We start from the raw sequence: 23,237 nt of genomic DNA on the forward strand, positions 1-23,237 counted from the left end.
ATCCACTAATATATCTCCCTTTTCCATTCAAAACAATAACGTCACTTATTTATAACTAACAAATGAGGTCACTTATCTTCATCTGATAACAACAAACATCACGTCACGATCCCTTATCTTATCTTGATCTTGATCTGGTCACTAGTGCCCCATCAATCACAACACGAATCCTTATCTCCACCATTACCCATAATTCCATACGCGAACCAAAACACAAGAACTCAAGTCACTGACACATATTCCCCCAGGGAAATTCCAAACATTCCAAACCCATGAAGTCACACACAATGATGCAATCAAATAAACAACCAATCACGTCACGATTCCTTATCTTATCTTGATTTTGATCTGGTCAGAAGTGACCACCCTACTACTGATGTGCTCAACTATGAGCAACATTTGTTCACCAGAAAGTAGTCGATTGCAGGTGCCAACAGTAAAGAACTTTCAGATGTGAAAGTGAATTCAAAATATTCTTGTTGGATTTGTATGACTATATAAAATTCAACGAACAGATTTTAAGGAAAATACTTCTAATGAAAAGTATACTGGAGTGGAGCAGAAAGATAGTCTCTTTCGACTGAAGGTAAGTTAGTCGGTCTCATACAGAGGTAGGGTTTGTTTCATTCTGAAACTCGGGTTTTTCTTCCCCCATGAACAGACATGGATTATAGTAATGAATACATCCCAGCCATATGCCGATCCCGAGTTCGAAAAAACTGGGGATTATGGAAAGAAATGGTGAACTACCCTCTAAAAATATCACCAGGGACACTTTGCGGGCAAGGCCTACAAAGTCACCTATGGTCAGATACAACTGAAATTGAAACCATGAAGCAGAAACAAGAAGCCCAGCCATCCACATCATCTTCACAAAAAACTTCTGCAGAAGGTATGCATCTACTTTTCAATATTTTGAGTATTTTGTTGATTGAGTTCCTTGCTCTCTATGAATTCCTTTTATTTCTTCATATCAACTTTTTATTGTCATGCAAGGGTATATAACTTATAAGTTGTTGGCCTTTCTTAACATTAAAATTAATTTTTCATGAAGTGTCCTGGATTATCTTTCATAAAATATGGTAACCATACTTCTAATTGGCTGTTGGGAAATATTTCTCAGAATCCAAATGTAGCAGCTATTTTTCCAGTTGAGAATATCTTTAAAATATTCTCTGCACAAACGAGTGTAATATTGTGAGAGCCAATGTTTCATTGAAGTGGGATCATTCATCCTTTGAATGGATGTAGTTTTGATGGCACTAAAGAATCCATGACAGCTAACAACTGTTAACAATGAGTTTCAGAAGCTGCTTTCTTCTTTGTGCTTGTGTTTTTATTTCTGGGTATACACTTTGCTTTAAGGAACTGATGGAATCATTCTTCTTATTATTAATCTTCAAACTTTTGGTTCTGTCCACAGCTGGAAGAAGGTCTCCCCATGGTTTTCCAGACCACTCGGTTTTCTACCTCTCCCATCCATCTCACTTCTGCAATTTGTTCCAGTTCATCCCTCCACCACCTTCTCAGTCTTCCTCTTTGTCTTGCTCCATCTATTGGTCTCCATTCTGTTGTTTTTCTAGTCCATCTCCCATCACTGCATTTGGCAATATTGCCAGCCCATCTCCATTTAGACTGTTTAATGTATTTTACAATATCCATCACACCTATTTGAGATCTTATCCAGGTATTTGTCTTCCTATCTCTTAATGTTATTTTTAGCATACTTCTCTCCATGCAATGTTATGTTGTTCTCAGCTTTTATCTATAGGGCTTCTGTTAAAGTCCATGTTTCTCCACCATATGTTAGGACAGGAAGTATGCACTGGTCGAAAGCTTTCCTTTTTAGACTCATAGGGATGTCGCTTCTGAATATGTCTCTCATTTTCCTATTCATGATTTTCAACTTTGACACTCCTTTGGTTTATGTATTTATTCTTTATTATTTTTGTTTTTTCTCTATTTATTTTTTAATACAAATACTCTGGAGGCTTCATTTAGCTAATTTAGCCTTTTTTCCAGATCTTCAAGACTATCACTATTAGGACCACATCATCTGCATATTTCAGATGATGCAGCCTTTCACCATTTATTTTTATTCCTTTTGTTTCCCAATCAAGGCTCTAAACACTTCCTCTAGTGCAGCTGTAAATAATTTGGGAGATATACTGTCGCCTTGCTGGATGCCTTTTTGCGTTAGAAACTTTTAACTGTTTTTATATAATTGAATTCCAGGAGTTGAATTATTGTAAATCTGTTTTGGTGTTTAAATATATGGTTTCTCAGTTCCCTGGATTTCGAAAGCTTTTAGTATTGCAGACGTTTTAACTAAATCCAATGCTTTTTCGTATTCTATATAGGCCAGACATAAGAGATTATTATATTCACTTGATTTTTCAATGAGCTGTCTTAATGCGTGAATATGGTCCAAGGTATTGTAATTCTTCCAAAATCCAGCTTATTCACAGGATTGCATTCCCTCAAGTTTAGATTTTATTATATTATTTATAATTTTAGTGAAGACTTTATATATGGTGGGGAGTAGGCTTATAGGTCTGTAGGTTTTAATTTCTTCCTTATTTCCCTTTTCAAAAATTAATATCAGAAGTGAATTGTTAAATTTTTTGGAATTTTTCTCTGTTTAAGACATTTATTAAAGAGTTTAGTCAGCTGTTTGATGACAGGGCTTCCTCCTAGTTTTAAGAAGTCTACCATAATGCCATCTACTCATGGGGCCTTTCTATTCTTCATTTCCCAAAGTGCCATTTCCACTTCATCTCGCAAGATCTCATTATTTCTCACTCGAGTTGCCCATAATTGATTCTCTGATGTCTCGGTCTTTGTCTTCATAGAGTTCAGTTATACTGAATAAAATTCAAGAATTTTATTCAGTATAAAATTCCCGAATTCGTTTCATTATTGCAACTTTATTTTTTATAAGCTCAGAATATTTTCTTCTTGCAGCAGTTATTTCCTTTGTTCCAACTGATAATGTTCGTCTTAGGATCTTCGTATTATTATTGTTTTCTATTGTTTCTCTAATTTTCCTAGTATTATACGATTTAATATCATGTTGCATTCTTTTGTGTATAGTTTTACAAATTTCCGAATATTCTATTTTATTGGTGTCATTCAAATCTTTTTTCATATCTCTTCTTTTCTTCATCAGATATAGCGTTTCTTTTCTTACTTTTCCCCTCTTTGGTGCCTTTTTTTACAGCTCCTATATCCAGCGCACAATTCAAGAGACATTTTACTAAGATTTCATTAGCATCATCGATGGTAGTAGCTGTGTTTAACTTTTTTTGTTTATTTTTGGGTAATTCTGAATAACAGCCTTTATTGTGGTAGAGGTTTTGTAGATTCACTAAATTGAAATTTTTTCTTATGAGTTTAATCCCTTTCCCATTTTTTGTTGATCCATAATTTGGTCCTTACTAGTCTGTGGTCACTTCCTGTATTGAATCTATTAAGCACTTCGGTATTATTTATTATGTATCTTCTGTTAGAGAGGATTCTATATTTCATTGTGGGTTTGTCCATTTTGTCTTCTCCAAGTCCATTTTCGGTTGATTTTCTTCTTGAAAAAGCTGTTCATGATAAAGAGGTAATTTTCTTCTGCGAATTCAACAAGTCTTTCTCCTTTTTCATTCCTCTGTCCAAATCCAAATTTATGGATGAAATTCAGATAGTCATCTCTGCTTCCAATCTTGGCATTAAAATCAGCCATTATAATTATGTAGAATTATTTAATGTGGATTCTTATGTTACATAGAAATCTTCTTTATCTTCATCTGGATAGTCTATGGTTGGGGCATATATTTGTATCATTTTCAGTTGCTATTTTTTTATTTATGAAGAGACTTAGTTCAACAATTCTTGATGTTATTTTATTAACAAACTGGACATTGTCCTTGAGTGTTTTATTTATTAAGAATCCTACACCATCTGTTGAGTTTCTTTAACATTCACAACGGCAGAGTAGATGTCCATCTTTTAATCGCACGAGAGTTTCTTCTTTCCTTCTTATCTCTGACAGGCCCACAACGTTATTATTATTATTATTATTGTTCCGGGAAACTCCAAGGAGTCGACAGACTCATCGAGGGAGGCCCTAACATCATGTCAAGAACAACTATTCAACACTCACACAGTATCTATCACACCTTGCCTTGAACTCATTCACGGTCGTAGCACCCACAACAGATTCTGGAAGCTTATTCCACTCATTTACCACTCTCCAAGAAAAGAACCTAGCTCTAACACTCTTGTCAACCACGCTCTTGCCCAGCTTCCATGCATGGCCTCTAGTCCTCCCATCACCAGTCATATTTTCAAAAATATCTTCTGGATCAATCTTATAAAAACCCTTCAGTAGTTTGAATGTCTCAATCATATCACCCCTCCTTCGCCTATCGTCCAATTTCTGCAACCCACAAATCTTCAACCTATTCTCATAAGGTTCATTCCACAGACCTGCTATCATCTTGGTCACTCGTCTCTGGACCCTCTCCACTTCCTCCCCATCACGAAGAAACCCTGGTGCCCATAGCTGGGCACAGAAGTCCAGATGGGGTCTTATCAAGGCTCGATACAGAGGAACAACAACTTGTTCGTCTCTGCATGTTAAAGTATTTTTCAGAAGCCGAGTGATTTGGTGAGCTGTTTTAGTTACTTTTGCAATGTGTCCCCTAAACTTCAACTCCCTATCCACCAACACTCCCAAATCCCTGGCCTCATCAATCTCCTGGAGTATGATTCCACCAATGCGATATACTGCTGCTATTCTTTTCACCCCAAAGTGCATAACCTTACACTTTGCCACATTAAATTCACATCCATTTTTCCTAGCCCAGTCCTCCAAACTATCCAAATCATCCTGTAAAATTTTGACATCTTGTGCACTCACAATTGCTCTACCCAACTTTGCATCATCAGCAAACAAGTGAACACTTCCTCTCAGATCCTTTCCAATATCATTGATGAACAAATTGAAAAGCAGTGGTCCAAGAACAGAGCCCTGTGGCACTCCACTAGTCACAAGACGTCTTTTAGACTCCACTCCTGAATAAACCACTCTTTGATATCTCTCCTTCAACCACCCTCTTATCCATCTCACCAACCCTATATCTATACCCATCTGCTCCAGTTTACTGATTAGGGTTCCATGTGGTATCCTATCAAAGGCCTTGGCAAGGTCCAGTAGTATCACTGTAAACCCATTACCCCTATCCATTTTATATGGTCCAATTCCTTAATCAGTTCTTCCAATCTATCACCATCCCGTAGAGATCTGCAGTTATATGTTCCTACTAATATCCTTCTACCATTGTGCATTGTAGGTAGTGGAGAATGTAGCATATTTTTCGACCTAGATCCTCTGCTTAAGTCCAGGACGCGTCCCTTTTTATGCTGGGCGATGGACGAGCCAGTATGTAATTATGTAATTTATAATTTATACGGCAGTACGTAATTTATAATCCAGAATGGAATCATTCAACCAAGCATACACATAATGTATGTATACAGATGCACCCGAGCAAAACAATTTTGATAGAGGTTGGTCAATGTATGTTAAACAAGCACGTGTAAATCTATTATGAGAATGTGCATTATTGTGTGTGTGTGTGTGTGTGTGTGTGTGTGTGTGTGTGTGTGTGTGTGTGTGTGTGTGTGTGTGTGTGTGTGTGTGTGTGTGTGTGTGTTTCTTTATATATTCATGTATACATACATTGTTGTTGTTGTAGTGACAAAGATGCCACCACAGACACGGCCCCGAGACTTTCACTACCCACACACCTTTTTACAGCGGCGGTAAGGCACCGAGTGAGGTCAGGGGTGCTAAGAATCTCGCAGATGAAATCAGGTCGCCTCTTAAATCTATTAAAATGACAATCGTACCCTCAATACCTCAATACTCGAACTTTGGCAAGAGACTACAGAATAGATTTATCAATGAAAGAACTAACCAATATCAACTTGGATATCCTGCTAGTGAATGAAACAAAAAGATTGAAAGAACTGACAGAAAGATGGTACAATGGCTCACAGATACTACTCGGAGCATCCTCAAACAATGGCAAACAAGGTGGAGTGGACTTCATTCAAATCTAAGCCCACCAAGTCGATCCTTTCTTGTAACATCATATCTGAAAGAATAGGTATACTCGTAATTGGAATAGAGATCAATATAATAATAAAATTAATATCCTGCTATGCTCTGTAGCTGTATGTGTATACAAGTCAACGTACACATTCGTTGGTGGTGACTTTAATGCCAAAATAGGATGTGAAAAAGGAAACGAAAAGTTCATAGCACCACGTGGCCTGGGAGAAAGAAATAGAAGAGGAGAGAGATTAGCTGAATTTTCCGGAGCTGAACAACTCTTTATCATGAACATGTTTTTTTAACAAACGCCCAGGAAGAAGATGGACTTGGCAATCACCGAATGGAAACACAAAAAAATGAAATTTACTACATTTTAACAGACTGTGAAAGACCGGTACAAAATGTTGGTACAATAGGCGAAACATACTTCAACATAGATTCTGACCACAGACTCCTAAGAGCTATTATAAGAATAGACCACTAAAAAGAACAACATATCAGGGCACCATCAAACCACAAAAGACAACCCAAACAAATAGACTACCATAAGTACATAGAAGAGCCGAATGGACTATTAAGAACTATTGACTTTATTAATAAATTCAACTAATTTAAGAAAAAATCGAAAATTCCTGTGAAACAAAAGAAAAGAGAACGACTCTCACTTCAAACTATAGAACTAATGAAAAAGATAAAAGAACTGAAGAAATCTGAAGAAAATTTTCTAGAATACAAAATTATCTGTAAGTTACTAAGGAAACGAATTACAGAAGACCATAAAGCTTTCAGGATACAAAAACTAAGAGAAGCAGTGCAGGCAAAAACCAACCTGAAAAAAATAGAGAAAGACTTAAATTTTAAACAGTCAATTCCATCTGCTTTACAGGATCAAAATGGAGAAAAACCTACTCATAGAAAAAGGATAGAAGACATTGTGCAGAATTTTTATAATGATCTCTATGCAACTAAGTGCCAAATTTCAGAACCTATCATTCCAAAACCAAGCAATATACTAGATGTACTTCCAGAGGAAATAGAACATGCCTCTTAAGAAAATGAGTAAAGGTAAAGCGTCAGACTTGATCATGTTAAGGTTGAAGAAATCCAACAAGGTGGATCAATTATTTTCAAAGCTTTGGCTGCAGATTCACGTGGTGCTTCAAAGAAAGAAAGATTCCAGAGGAATGGAAGACTTCAATAACCGTACTTGTTCCCTTTTTTTGAATAATTTCTATTCAAAAAAGGAACAAGGAAGACATAAAAAAACTATTGTCCAATCTGTCTACTCTCTCACATATATAAAATTATGAGCAGAGTAATACTTAACAGAATCCAAAACGCTCTCGAAGACAACTTTAGTAGAGAGCAGGCAGGATTCAGAAGAGGCTTCTCCACAATAGATCATATCCAGGTTATTTCACAGCTAACAGAAAAATGCAGAGAATACCGAATCCCTTGATTTTAAAAAAGCATTTGATACCATAGAATATAATGCAGTCATCAGTGCCTTACTGGAAATAAATACGGACCCTACTTACATCCACATGATAAAAGAAATTAACAAAAATCAGACCACACAAATAACCCTATTTGATCAACCTATAAATATAGATATAAAGAGAGGGGTCCGCCAAGGCGATGTGATCTCCCCAATTCTATTTACCAGCACTTTAGAATACATTCTGAAAAAAAAAAAAAATAGACCTAAACGGAGGAATAAGCATAGATGGTGAAAAACTCAAATTCTTATGTTTGTCGATGATCTAGTACTGATATCCCATAACCCAAAAGCCCTAGAAGAAATCATCATCATGAATATCAAGGATTTAGGCCTAGCATGGCCTGTTCCGGCCTTAGAAGCAATTGTTGACTTGTTTAAGAGGACGTCCTGGTTTTCGTTTTCCTAATGGCTTATATTTTAAGGTTTGTTTTGGTAATCTTTCTGTTTTCATTCTTTGAACGTGTTCCATCCATTTATGTTTATATTTTTTAATTTTTTCTATTACTGGTTCTTGGTTTAATTCTTTCATAATTTCTTCGTTTCTTTTGTGATTAAATAGGATATACTTTGCAGTTTTTCTGATAAACTTCATTTCTACTGTTGTTAATCTTTGTTTGCCTTTTGGTTTTGTTGTCCAGATTTCGCTTCCATGCATTGAGACTAGTAGGGCTAATGTATTGTATACTTTTAGTCTGGTTTGCTTTTGAACTAGGTTTGGTTTAAATATAGAGTTAATTAGACCTGTTATGTTTAAATATTTTGCAATTTTTACGTTTATCTCTTTTCATTTTCATATGTGATCATGTATCCTAGGTAGTTAAATTAATTCTCCTGCTCTAAGAGATCTTGTTATCTATTACTATTTTAGTTCTTTGCTGGATCTTGTCCTTTAAAGGCCATAGTTTTTTATTTTTCTGTTGATATTATCATACCATAATCTTTGGCTATCTTATTTATATCTCAAATAGCTTTCTGTAAGTTATCTTTAGAATTTGTAATTATTATTTGGTCGTCGGCAAAGAGGAGAGAATTCTACACATCTGTAGAATGAGTGAGGACCGGAAAATAAAGACATTTATGTTTGGCAATTTGGATGGTTTAAACAGAAGAGGTAGACCATACATAGAATGGATAGACGCTATAAAAGACTGGTGTGGAATGGGTGTACAAAAACTGCGACACTGTGCACTGGACAAAGAAAGGTGGAAGAAGATAGTGAAACGGGCATCAGACATCAACGGGGAGTGAGCCCATGGTTCGTGATGATGATGATGATGAAAGAGGAGAGTGTTTAAGTTTACTGTAGGAGAAAGTTTAATTCCTTGATGCAAATTTTTATTCCATTTTAATATTATTTTATTTAAGTAGATATTAAAAAGAGTTGCTGAGAGGGGACATCCCTATAGGACCCCTTGGTTTATCTCTCTCGTATGTGATAGCTCGTGATTTAATCTTATTTGTATTTGATTATTTTCATATATACTTGTGATAGCTTTTAGGATATTATTTGGTATTTGTCTTTCTTTTAATATGTTAAATAATATGTTTCTTTTAACTTTGTCAAATGCTTTTTCAAGAAGAAATGGGTGAAAAAAATATACACAAACAGCAGTAAGATAGGCTTAAAAATGAATCTAGAAAAAACAAAATGGATCAAAATCATCTAGACTAGTGACAGTCACCTATGTATTGATTACATCCCTATAGAACAAGTTGACTCCTACAATTATATAGGAAAAATAATAAAAATGAATAACGGTTTATCTGAAGAACTAGCAAAAAGAAAGAAAGCTGCATGGCTGTCATTCAACAGACTAAAATAAACACTTACTGATCCAAATCTTGACATCTCTGCGAAGGCAGAACTATTTAATAGTGACATTCTTCCATCACTCACATATGGATCAGAAACATGGAACATGACAAGAAAAGAAGAGACTCTCAGAATAACTCAGCGTGCAATGGAACGTAGGATTTGTAACATCAGCAAAATGAAACATGTTAGAAACACGGAACCGAGAAAGAGATCAGGCATAAAATATGTGGTAACTGCAGTATATGAAAGCAAGATGAGATGGGCAGGTCACATAGCCAGACTCAGGAATAACAGATGGACATATAGAATACTCAACTGGCAACCAAGAATACAAGAATAAAGAGAAAACAGGAGGACCACCTACAAGATGGGAAGATCCACTAGTGAAATTTATGGGTATAACATGGAAGACAGAGGCTCAAGATCAAGATCGTTGGAGGCATCTTTGTGACCTGCACTCATGGAAAAATCCTCAGGGAAACACAGGTCCATCAAGGTAATCAAGTAATATACATACATGCATGCCTCGCTTAACAATTCCGACAGAGGTCGCATAATGTATGTTAAACAAACACAAACAAAGTTACTAGGAGCATGTGCTTTATCGTATATAAATTTTAAAAAATACCGTTAATTTAATCACAGTCGTATTCCTCGGTGTTTTTATGTTATATGTGTGTTACTTTCATTATGGGGCTGTTTGCAAAATGTCAGAAACGGTTTTCAGTACATTTCAACCGCCTTTGCAATCCAGCGGTTAAAATTCTGAAGCATTAACAAAAAAAATATGATACTTCGCCAAAGAAAGGATAATAGCTGGTATTTCATGAATTAGTTTGTATTTATAAATATCTCAGCCATAAACTGGTTAGATCATGAAAAGAAGTGATCTGTAAAAAATTTTAAATTCTATAACATGGTTCTCCCACCTACATCCTACTTACGTAATATAGTAAAGTTACCCAACTAGAAAATTGCTTTTTCTTTCAAAATTTTGTTTAAAGTATGTGTGCCATTATATCGGTTATATCGGATAAAAGAATAATATAAAGGCTAGGATTCGCTCTAACACAATATGTTAAGGATAGTTATTGTTTCCCCCCCCCATTAAAATGTGATAAATATAGGAAACAGTTGTGGTAATTTTAGGAAGCAACAAGGGTAGATCATCACAATTGTTTTCTGTATTTATCACATATAGAATTGTTTTCTATATGCAGCTGTACTCATAAGATTAACTACCCAATCAGAATATTAACGAGGTTTACATGGCCAGGTTACCAGACTGGGACATACCACTAAGACGAATATGTTAATGAAGTAACTTTGTAATTATTTATTAAAATGAAGGGGCAAGACAGTTAAAGTCTGAGAACTTGCACATGACATGATCTCTGTGAAGTTATTATCCATCACCTTTTAATAAATACTGGAAAATTCTCATTAACATATTCAGCCCAGTGGCATGTCCCAGCCAGATAACTTGATTCATATCCATATTTTGATGGGTGGTTAATCATATCAGTATAGTCTGCTGTGATAGCATGTACACTTGGGTGTTTTTTTGCAAATTGAATGGCCCTTTATAAAGCTTCTTCCCATCCTGAAGGAATTTGAACTCGGTTATCTACATTTGGAAGGTATCATCTTTATTGACAACTATAAGGGTTCATCATTAGAGCTTCAAAATTGAAATCTAATTAAAATATTATAATGATAACCTCTGTAGCTCATTGGTTTCAACCATGCTGATTGGTTGAAAAGACCTGGGTCTGAATCCCGTATAGGTTGCCAGAACTTTTATCTCTGCTTTTCACTTGAAGGCAAATTAGCTTATTCCTAATTGGGGTGGAACCCCCACCCCTCCAGGAAACTTGGATTTTCAAACTTGCCAGAGGAACATACAGTTGACAGCCATAACATACTACACTATGCAAGTAGGGTTAACTGACCTATCAGAGCATTAATGAGATTTTAAGTGATGTGCCAGGTTACTTGACCATGACTTTTGATGCTAACACTATACCAGCAGAATAAGAGATAATTATTACATAGTATATTATTATATAATGATAATAATTTTAATAAAACATAATAATTTATAATATTATTTTGTATATTATAAATTTATAATCACATAAAAATTTAATTCTAGTTGCCGATGAAGAATTTTTTCTATATCTCTCTGGCTAGTTCCCAAGAAGTCGAGCTTTGGCACAAACAAGTTTTTTTTTTTTTTCCCCTCCTCCAGGAACCCCTAGGTTTTTAATTTAGCATCTGAAAAAAATTTAGTGCAGAACTGCAATATTTTATTATTATTATGGCCACATCCAAGAAGTCCAAAAACTCATCGAAGGAGGGCATCCATTCTACAACTCTATCTCCACCACTCAATCCACAAACTACAGCGAATTGCATCATCTACAGTCTACACCAATGCTATCTAATGTGCACCACTAGTATTTTCAGAGACAATCACAAATATTCTTGCCCATGACAGGATTGGAACCCACAGCCTTTTGGCTGGAGAGCGGATATGCTAACCACTCGACCAACCAGGCCAGCATATTATAGGCAGTAATATAAATGTTAGGATTTAGAACTATGTGATGGCAGCATTTCCCACTCTTTCTCCTCTCTCAAATCATTGATAATTTAGTCTTAATCTGTGAAGGCTCAAGAATAGATATTGAATCATTCCCCCCCCCCCCTTCAAAATATGAGTTAAGTCTAAAGGAGCTTTACCTACTCCCTTTGGGGAATAAAAAGTGCTATATAGAATTTTTTCATTTTTATGAATTTATAACATATGATTGAATTTAGACATTTATATTATTTAGAATTAAAATGAATAAGTGGGCTAGCAATTTATATATATTTACTGGCTTAGTTGGCCAATGGATAAGGTCTCTGTTCTTTAGTTTACAAATGTGAGTTCCACTGCATGCACAGGTATTTGTGAATTTCTTTAGGTGATGGTTAATTTTCATGTCCATATTATGCAATTAATGAACAAACTGCCACGTAGAAAGTCTAGTAGAGGCTTTTTGCTGACCCTTGATGAAGTCCTGTTTCTTGCAAAACAAAAAGGCTTGAGAATATGTGCTATTATAGTAAACTATACTACTATACTGAAAAGATTATCAGTATAGTCACATCAGTATATAGAGAATTATTACTTACTGTAACAGAGTATTATTGTATGTGATGCCTGCAAAAGCATGGAAAAAAGTTTGGTCCTTAGAACTGGCTTTTGAAATTAACCATATCTTAGCCGACACATAATAAATAATAATGTGCTAAAGTTCACAACCTTTTGTGTGTGGGGATTATTATTTTAAAAAAAATTAAAAAGTAGTTTGAGGAAAGTAAAAATATAATAATTTGCACTTTACCCCTCATGATCAATAACCAAAGACCTAATCATATGTAGTTCTGTTTATTAATAGAAGGAAAGAAAAAACAAGGTGGTGGTGGGCAGTAGATGGCGCTGATGTGGATGATTGGTAGTAGAGGTTTTCGGTATAGTGGTGGAGACAGAGAGTTGTACAATAGTGTCTTTCTGCGATGAGTCTTCAGACTCCTTGGAGGTGTCACAAATAATAATAATAATAAAAAAATACATGCATTGTAAGTGCATTTATTTGGTGTCCATTGAAATGAGTCTTAATTACTATAAATGAGCATGAACAATAATGTAAGAAACTGCTTATAGAAAGCCTCTGTGGAAAAGAGGTAAATCTGTTGACTTTTACTTGTGTTTATCTGGTTTTGTCAATTTTCTGTATAGAAACTAGTTTTTCTGGGAGAAAATTATCTAGGTATTGAATATTGTTGTTGTTGGACTGATATATCACCATTTGACACTAAAGAATAATTGGAATTTTACAAATTCCACACAAGAAATTGAAAAATGCTGACATCTATAAAATGGTTTGCTTCTATACATTTCTTATCAATTGGACGTGGCTACTTATGTAAACTGCACATCATAGAATCTTGTTGGTTATGCATGAGGGATCAACAAGAAATATAACTTATCTGGAGATTGCAGAAAAGAAAAATACATCTGGATCATTTTTTGATGAAAGCCATTTGTCATTAAAGCCAGTTATTCATTTGTTCTCTGCAACATGAAACTATTGTCACACAGGAACATTTGATTATCATTTGGAATATGTTAGAGAGACAGGAATTTTATAAATATTTACAACAAATGCACAGATTGATTGTAATAGAAACTGATCATTGTGGATGTGACAGATCAGTGCATTTAAAAGAGAAGTACCATAGAAAATATTGGCAAGAAAGTTAAGGTGTTTGGCAGGATGAAGGGAAATCAGAAGTTTCCTTGAATTCTGTTGAAGTACCATATTACCAGGCTGTCATATTTGAGAAGTCTGAAGGTTGAGCAATACATAATGTGACATCAAATACGTTACATTCCAAATGGAATTTATGTACAATCATGAATTTGTTGATCCAAATAATGAAAAAAAAATACCAGACTCAAAATGTGAAAAATGCAAATGACAGTTAAATAGAAATTGAAAATTTGATTTATAATAAGTAGAGCCTTGTTTGTTTTCTTGTACCTTTTTTTTAGGATTTCTTTTAAGTTAATTCCTGACAAACAATATTCAAATTTTTTCACCATTTCAGAAAGCCATACTGAAGATGAAACTTTTCTTGAATATACAAATTATTAAATATAAGCTGTTTGCAAATTTTAATATTAAAAAAAAGAAAACTTGCTGATATAATTATGACAGAATTTATATTATCATATGTTATGAAAAATTAAATAACTTGTTATTTGAGATTACTATAAAATTATATCAAATTTTCATAAGTTAATAGTCACTTCATTATTTCAGGAAGTATTATTTACATTATTTTTATATTATTTCACTTTACAAAATATCACGTGTGTGTGTGTGATGTCCAAAAGTTAAGGACAAACTACATTTTTACCTCTATATGAAAAAAAAATTTTCATGACTATAGCCAAATGTGGACATAAATTTATTTCCAGCATACTAATAAATTATATTACACAAAAAATGTGTTATAAATTTTGTACAAATTACATTATAATACATTTTTGACAAAAGTTAGAAATTTCCTAAGAATGTAGTTAAGGAATTAATGTACAGTGCTTACAGAAAACTATGTGGAGAGAGATTTCAGTATGGAATATGTCTACCTCAAACTGTGATACAGCTCTCACAATGTCATACCATGCTTAGCACCAAGTGATTCAGGAGTTCTTCAGGCAAACTGGCCCACTCCTCCTCCTCCTCCTTCATAGTAAGGATAAGGCCTTGTTTCCTTTCTGGAGGGTAATTTCGAATTTGGAATGCAATAGCAACATGTCTCTATTGCATTCCAAACATGTTCTATGCGCACATTCTATGGCCACTCGATTCAGTTAATATCCTCTGTCTCCAGAAATATCTCCACTACTTGTGTGGCATCATCATTGATAAAAATGAATTCTTCACCCACAGTACCCAGTACCATGGAACAATTGAACATGATGTTGAAGATCTTCATTGCAATATCATTCGCCAATCAGTCCCTTTTTCCATCACTTAAAGCTCTGTGCATCTGTTAAGCATAATGCTTCCTCACACCAAGATCCCAGCACCACCATATCTGTCCCTTTCAAGAACATTCTTGTGATGGCAAGCAGTACCACTTTCACAGCAGATCAGTTGTCTTGAATCAGAGGAAAGATTCACCTATAAAGATTATATTAGCCCATTGGTGTCTTGTCCAATTTTTATGGATAAAACACTGCTGAAAACATGCTCTATGTTGAGCTGTGGATAAAGGGATGCAGGCTACAGGCCTCCAGGCATATAGGCATAAGCTCTCAGGCAAGATATCCGCATAACTGTGCTTGCATGGAACCAACTCTTGCAAGCTGACTTGCCGTGGTGTGTCAATTATGTTTTGCTGCTATAACCAAAAATCTGTTTTCATGCTCTGTGGTAGAGTGAGGCCAACCTCTTAGCAAACTGGAACATATTCCATTGGTTTGAAATGCTGTCCAGTGCTTGGATACAGTGCTATGTGAGATTCCAAAATCTAGCAATATCAGTAATTCTGCAGCCTTCTTCAAACTTTCCAATAATTCTTCCCTGAGTGAAATCATCTAGATCATAGGTTGCCAAACATTTTCGGGCCAACGCCTACTTTGCAAGACATAAATTTTGTAACGCCCCCCCATTATAACATTCACAAAATAAAAGATTTAATTTACACTTTGTATGACTCCACTTATCTATCACACTTTCGACTGATGATTGTTGGCAAAGCACACAAAAAGTAATGAAACTTATTCCTAAACTACTGGTATTTATAGATTTGAAATCTAACCCGAATCGACTTGCATGCATTGACTTGTTTGTGATACCATTGTACTCGTGCTTTGAACAAGTCACTGCAAGCACCCATATTCCTGTCAAAACATGCTGAATTGAGTGAATTACCTACGTAATAGTTGACCGACATACTACTAGTTAAGAATCGTCTGCTGGTGGATACATAAATAATTGAAATAGAAAATTGATAAAAAAATCGATCGTGTAAGATGGGCATAAGATGAATTAAAATGCAATATTTAAATTTTAAATGATTATCTAATTGCAAAATCACGAAAATAATTAATTTTTAAATATATATTATTAATTTCTTCTATGAAGAGCCACCGACCCCTAGACTGCCTGAATGCCCCCAAATTCTTCTCATCCCACTACCACCCTAGAAGGCTTCAGCGCCCACTGGGGGGGGGGGGGTACTGCCCATTTGGGAACCTATGATCTAGATGATCTTTGAGTCATTACAAGACATCGAAGTTTGCAAGTTTATTTCTTCAAGAAAAGAGCTTCCTTCAAACACAGTTTGCTTAGTGCAGCCTTTTGCCTTTCATCCTGTTGAGTGTTATCATGTGATTCCTTTAGATGAGATTTGAAATTTTGAATGTGTACCGGTTTTTTACTCAAAATCGTCAGTTATACAAATTGCTACAAGCTCTTTCATCTGAATTTGCTGTATTACCCCTGCCAGAAAAAGTATTTTGTGATATGTATAATTTTAACATGCAAGACAGAGAGTAGAAGTTAAAAAATGAGAAAGATTCATAAAAATTTGTGGCTCTCCTTTAGTCAGAGCAACAGCAAAATCCTTATCCTTGCTCAAATTCTTTATCTTTTCCCAATATCACAGTAATACTCTGCATTATATTTATTACTTTTGCAATATGATTTTGCACTTTATTGTCTCCTATCACTCCCATATCCCCAGCCTCATCAATTTCTTGCATTAGTCTCTCCCAATATAATGTTGAAAGTTTTTTTTTTTTTTTTTCACTTGGTTAGAAAGCAAATGATGCATGCCAAAAAATTATATTCTTGCACATACACACTTTGTGTATGAAGTATCTTTTTTGTGCAGACAAAATTTGCACATGAAGATATTTCACTTGGAAACTTTGTTTATACTTTACCTACAATTCCCTAAAATAAAATCAGTTTGACTCTCCTGCACAGACCTCTTTTTCCTCACAAAATTAGGTTAAGTTACCAGACCATTTATGTTTAGTCTATTTATGTAAACTTTGTTGCAGATATAATTCTCCTTTTTTTTATTCTTCCTGTCTTTTCAGAAAAAAACTCTATTCCTCTATTTATATCTCTTAACATATACACTTCTCTAAAAGAAATCTGTGTGGTACCTCTGTGATTGCAGGAAATAGATCTCTGCAATGTGAAAATTTTTGGCCTATAAAGGAAATCAGTGGCTGTTCACTTGGAATTAATTACAATCTTGTAACTTTAATGTTGAGTACAAGGGAAGTCAGAACGGAATGATATATGTCATTTGGAAAAAATGTTTGCATGTGCTGTTGCACAACACAGCTTTCCCAGTCCACAGTTGTGTTATGTTGAAACAGTGGAACCACACCTGCCAGTACTGGTTTTATCTGGAGATATGTCTGATTGTGAATTTTTATTGGCAGCATACACAATGCAGCTAAGGAGAGGATTTTGTGTTCAACTCAAAAAGAGGAGTGCTGGCAAGTAAGTAAAAAAAAAAAAAAATTTTTTTTTTAATTTGTACTGTAACAAACAATAATAAAAAAACGTTTTTATTGCTTTATTTTGGGACATATACTACTCTGTTACAGGATTGCAATTAATCAGTCTGTGGTAGAAAATTGCATGCATGATAGCTGATTTACTGACCATAAGCTGCCTTACATTATCTATCTATACATCTGATGTACATACATTCTCTCATTACTGTAGCAGTCTTGCTTGGTTCATCCTCATCAGATTTCTTTTTAATTTTCCATAAGGTCTTCTATTTACTCCAGTCTTTGGTCTCTACTTCCCCTGTATTTAAGCTCTCTCTCTTTCTTTCAGGTAGAATACTATTTCACATCCATCCTGTATATATTTCAGTGACCTTTTTTGAATTTTTAATGAATACATATATAAAAAATTTATTTGTTAGTTTTTTTTTTAATCTTTCATTGGTAAAGATTTACTTTTTTACATTATGAATTTTTTTTATCTTGGTCTTTTTTTTATCTTTCTTAGTTATGAAAGCTGAAAACTTTCACATTATGAAATATTTTTTACCATAATATGATATGCTGATTTATATATATTCTACACTTTTTTTTTTTAATTGCAGATTTCTAGAAATTTAATATATGGATACCTATATGAAAGAGACAAGTATTGAAAAAGAAAGTTCTGCAGATTCTCCTGAGGTAATTATTTTTTTTTTAGCAGCTATATACACAGGATCATTTCAGCAGCTGATCAGTAACATCAGAAATTTATATATACAGGTATCCCTTGATATATGTGGCTTTGATTAATGCGGTTTTGATTAGTGCACAAAAAGTTATTGTGACCATAAACTTGATATATGTGGTATCAGATTTGATTAGTGCGGCCCAGAAAGTTTGAAAATAAGCAAAGCATTAGACTTGGTCAATGAAACCAATCAGATCATGTGGTACAAGTCATGCTCCAACATTAGTAACTCACTCTGGGCTTCAGTCTCAGTGCTTCAATTTATCAGCAGAGCGTGGCGCATACAGACGTATATGTGTATGTATTACAGTGTGTGCTTACCGCCTATCCACATATCACGTAATTTTCAAATTATGTAAAGCATTACCCTTCGTAACCATGGCCTCGAAAAAGAGTAATAAACGAAAACTTATTACTTTGAATACTAAAATTGACATTATTAAAAGGTTTGATAACGGAGAAAGCAAAGCAAACATCGGAAGAGCTCCAGGCTTTGGTGAATCGACTATACGAGTACCTTGAACAAGGCAAAGTGGCATCTGCATCTTTGATTATGCAGTGTACTAGGAATAGAAGTCCATTAATGATCAAAATGGAAGATTTGCTATTTCTTTGGCTAGAAGATTATAATCAGAAGTATTCCCATCGACAGCAATTGTTGCTGTCGATGGGAATAATTGCCTGAATCTGCAAATAATTTTGGTAGTTCTATTAATCCCGTCAACGAAGTTATCGATAATATTATTTTGATTGGAAGTGCTCTTGGCTTTGAGAATGTCAATTCAGAAAATATTCGAGAATTATTGGAATCATATTCGAAAGACCTAAGTAACGAAGATCTTCTTGGAATCGAACATCAACAGGCATACGAAGAGGAAGAAGAAAAGGAAAGTAAAGAAATGGTAGATGTATCTAAAGAAATCACTATCGAAGAACTTGAAGAATTGTTTAGGACAATTGAGAAGGCCAAAGAACTTATAGAGATAGATCCAAATGTAGAGAAGCAAGAACGTTAGTCACGGTTTAGATAAACAAATTAATCATTATTGCAAAATCATGGAGGAGAAAAAAAAAGCTACCACTGTTCAATTTACATGAGATAAGTTTTTTTATAAAAATAAATATTTAGATAAGTTTTTATGTAACAAATATGTATAAATAAAATATATAAATGCATGTCACCTTAAAAAATAAATGATGTTTAAATTTTTATATTTTGCAGGATTCATTATGATTATTCCCATTAATTCTTAACATTGAATAATGCGGTTTTGATATATACTTTGTCCATCGAGGATTAATTAACCGCATATATCAAGGGATATCTGTGTGTGTGTGTGTGTGTGTGTGTGTGTGTGTGTGTGTGTGTGTGTGTGTGTGTGTGTGGCATTACTGAAGAAACATAACATTAAAGCAGTGATTAACAAAATTTAAGTGAATGTTTCATTAATCTTAGTTATTAAATATATGAAAACCAGTTCATGTGCTCTTGTTTCAATCACACTAAAATGGGAATGACAACTGGTAGTGCTACTAAGTGGCTAGAAAGGAAAGCCAAGAATATAATTAAATATCTTATAAATATGACCTCTAGAATTGGTGTACTGTGTGGAATTTTTTTTTTTTTTTAAACATACATACTGAGAATTTGTTTTGATTAACTTATTCAATATTAGGAAACCATGTAGCTTAAGTGTTGGTTATTATTCTTCACATTTTTCAAAAAAGTATTAACAGAGAACAGGGAAATGGGAGAGAAAACCTATGTATTAAACTGTTGATATTTCTATACATTCAAACTAGCAACATCATCGGAAAACATTGCGATCAAATAATTAGTGGAAACAGATTCAGAGTTGAAAGGCAAAAGTAAGAGCTAGATGAAATTCACATTCTATGGGACTTTACATATAGATAGCCTGTGGCTGTTGGGCCAAAGATGGTTTTAAATTATCTTCTAGAATTTGGGTAAATTAATGTAGTCATACTTTTTTAGAAGTGAGTGATGAAGGTGTCCACAAGGATAGAAAAATCTGAACTCCACGGTTGGATGCAAGAAATTAAAAAGATAGTCAAGGAAAGAAGAAAGATATTAAAAGTTCATAGCAAATAACTTGGCTGATGCTCTAAGAGAATACAGAGAAAAATGTAAGTGAGCTAAGCCTATGTGCAAAAGTTAGATAATATGGGAAGATTTTAGCAAGAATATAGAAGAAAAATATCTAGAAGACGATGGTGTTCTGAGGCTATTGAAAAAGCTTTTATTATCTGAGTACAGTATAAGGAATCAGATAATAAAAGTGCATAAAAACTGAAACTAAAGATATTCTTGATATCTGGAGTAATTAAAGACTGTTAAATGAAACAAGCAGTGATAGAACAGTGGTAGAAAATATTTAAGAGAAATGCATCAAGAGTACATATCAATACTTGAGGTAGAAAATTCCATCTGCTGTAGATGACCAGAAATGCTCAAATATAGAAGTATAGAAGTTTAACGAAGCTTAAAATTATACTCAATTGCATCATTCAGAAGTAATGATCACTGAAGGTGGAATTCCAAATTGTAGTAAAGCTCTTATAGTTCCCATCTATAAAAAGAGAAATAAAACTAAACATAAGAATCACAAATAGAGGAACATCCTTACTGAGTGTTCCAGTAAAGATTTCTGCAAGCAGAGAGGAAGCTAAGAAAAATGGTGGAAGAGAAACTTGGAGAAGAACAAGCTGGATTAGACCAAATGGAGGTCAGCAAAACCAGTGTCTTATGCAGTCAGAAGTGCACTTAGAAAAGATCTTGTTTCAGATAATTGTAATATCATATTAGCAGGATCAGATTTTCACTTTGAGACAAATAGTTAGGAAATCATGGGAATATAACAAGGATCTATATTTAAGTTTTGTATATATGTGGTAAAAGCATATGAAAATGTGCTAAGAAAAAACCATTCAGAATGCTACAATTTATATGGGATAAACAGAACATTTACCTCATATAACTGTCTATACATAGTCTGTATTTAAGACATCAGCAGTACAATAAAAGGAAGTACAGGATGGTGGCCTGATGTAAAATCAGGTAAGAGCACTCTCATTCATCATCTTTAATGGATCACATTAAATAAAGCAGCATTAAATCTGATATGGAGATATCAAGCTTAGCTCTTTGATTTATGCAGGTAGTGTTGTACAACTAAATAAATCTAGTGTAGGTCTCTTAGAGTCTTTAATTAAATTGAATAGCAGTTGTAACAAATTTGATATGAAAATTAGTAATAAAAAGTTCAAAACTGAAAATAGGCAATGTGGAAAACTTCAACTGCCTTCTCAATGAAGAACCTGTAGAACTAAAAGTATTTCAACTACTTGAGAACAATTTTTTGCAAAGATTGCAAATAAAATATAAAAATAGACAACAGAATGTACAAAGCTGTTAAAGTGCAGTCAACTGAATACATTTATATGAATGATAGAAAAATTGATCAAAGTACTAAACTGACTATATACACATATTTGTTAAAACCAATTTTAACTTATGGATCTGAGAGCTGGGTTAGAAATAAAATAGTTGAACAAAAACTAGAGATTGCAGATATGAGTTCTTAGAAACATTAGTAGCGTCAGTGGCAGAATCATATTAAAAATGAAGGTATTAGGAAGTAACCTGACATTATTAGCATTCAAGAATGCTTGAACAGAGCTAATCTGAGGTAGTATGATCACTTAAATAAAATTGTAAAGATTAGCAAAACTGATGTTTGAATCCAAGTTTGCAAGAAAAAGCCCAAAAGAAGACCAAGATCATGATGCAGTCAGAAGTGCCTTTAAAAGACAGCTTATTTCAGATTATTGTAATCTCATATTATCTGTTCTTTCCCTAAGGATCTGATAATATTGCAGTGCTAACAAATGACAGACTAATTTGTAGGCAAATTAGTCTGTCATTTGACGGACATTTGACATCTGACGGGACATTAGTAATAATGTAAACTTAACCATGTAGTACTGTAATAGTATTCTCTATACCTTATGAACATATCAGGGATTGATTATAGTGATTTATTGCTGAATTCAACTGGGTCCTGAAAAATACTTTCAGATTTTTAACTGCTTCTCTATAGTGTTATTGTTTTTCTTCATCTATTCTTGCATGAAAGAATGTCCAAAACATAATGGTTTGCCAGTAGTAGCACGCACGCACGCATACACACACACATATATATATATATATATATATATATATATATATGAGGTGTGACAATTTAATTCCCGTGGCGGCCGTGTAGTGTCACCCATGTGGTGATTTGGTTGGAGTCATGAGTAATCGTGTATGTACATGTTTTAACTGATGCATGCATAAATCTCAAGCTGATAGAGCCATTTGCTAGTTGGCTATTGCAAAAACTATAGATATCTGCATGTAAACTTTGTGTGATCAAAATTTGTAGCAGCGTGTTAACATCAAATTTCATGTGAAAATCGGCAAAAATGGTACTGAAATGTTGGAGCTGTTGAAAGTGGCATATGGTATGGATGCTCTGAGAAAGTCGAGTCTCTTTGAGTGGCATAAAAGATTCAGAGGTGGTCTAGAGGATGTGAATGACGACCCCCAGAAGTGGGTAGCCAAAACAAAAATGATGGATTCCAATGTGAACATAGTGCAAGATTTGGTATGGTCTGACAGACTATTAAGTGTGTGATTAATGGCTGATGAATTGGAAATGAATTTGGAAACAGTCAGGGTAATTTTAACTGAAGAATTAGATATGCGAAAAATTTCTGCGAAGTTTGTGCCTCGAATCTTGATGGATGAACAAAAGCAGTGACGGGTTCAAGTTGCGAATGATCTTTTTGCAAATAAGTACATGTTTCTGAAAGTAATTATGGGTGATGAAACATTGTGCTTCCAGTACTATTCTGAAACAAAATGCCAGCGCATGCAGTCGAAAACCTCGAGTTCACCATGTCCGAAAAAAG

The 23,237-nt window shown here is 34.3% G+C and overlaps 1 protein-coding gene across 1 annotated transcript in view; it reads left to right on the forward strand.

Moving 5' to 3' along the window:
- The first annotated feature begins 10,130 nt into the window (after window positions 1–10,130).
- The window catches only part of LOC150106426 (uncharacterized), a 91,655-nt gene continuing 78,548 nt past the window's right edge, over window positions 10,131–23,237 (forward strand). Inside the window, exons 1-2 of the mRNA XM_090392995.1 lie at window positions 10,131–10,245; window positions 18,133–18,211. Of these exons, the coding sequence (XP_090249121.1) occupies window positions 18,152–18,211 (60 nt within the window). The 5' untranslated portion in view covers window positions 10,131–10,245; window positions 18,133–18,151. The remainder of the gene's footprint in view (window positions 10,246–18,132; window positions 18,212–23,237) is intronic.

Source organism: Typopeltis vanoorti, chromosome 5 (assembly GCF_054136105.1).
Source record: "Typopeltis vanoorti isolate ZY-2024b chromosome 5, IOZ_Tvanoo_1.0, whole genome shotgun sequence".
Classification (NCBI taxonomy): Eukaryota; Metazoa; Arthropoda; class Arachnida; order Uropygi; family Thelyphonidae; genus Typopeltis; species Typopeltis vanoorti.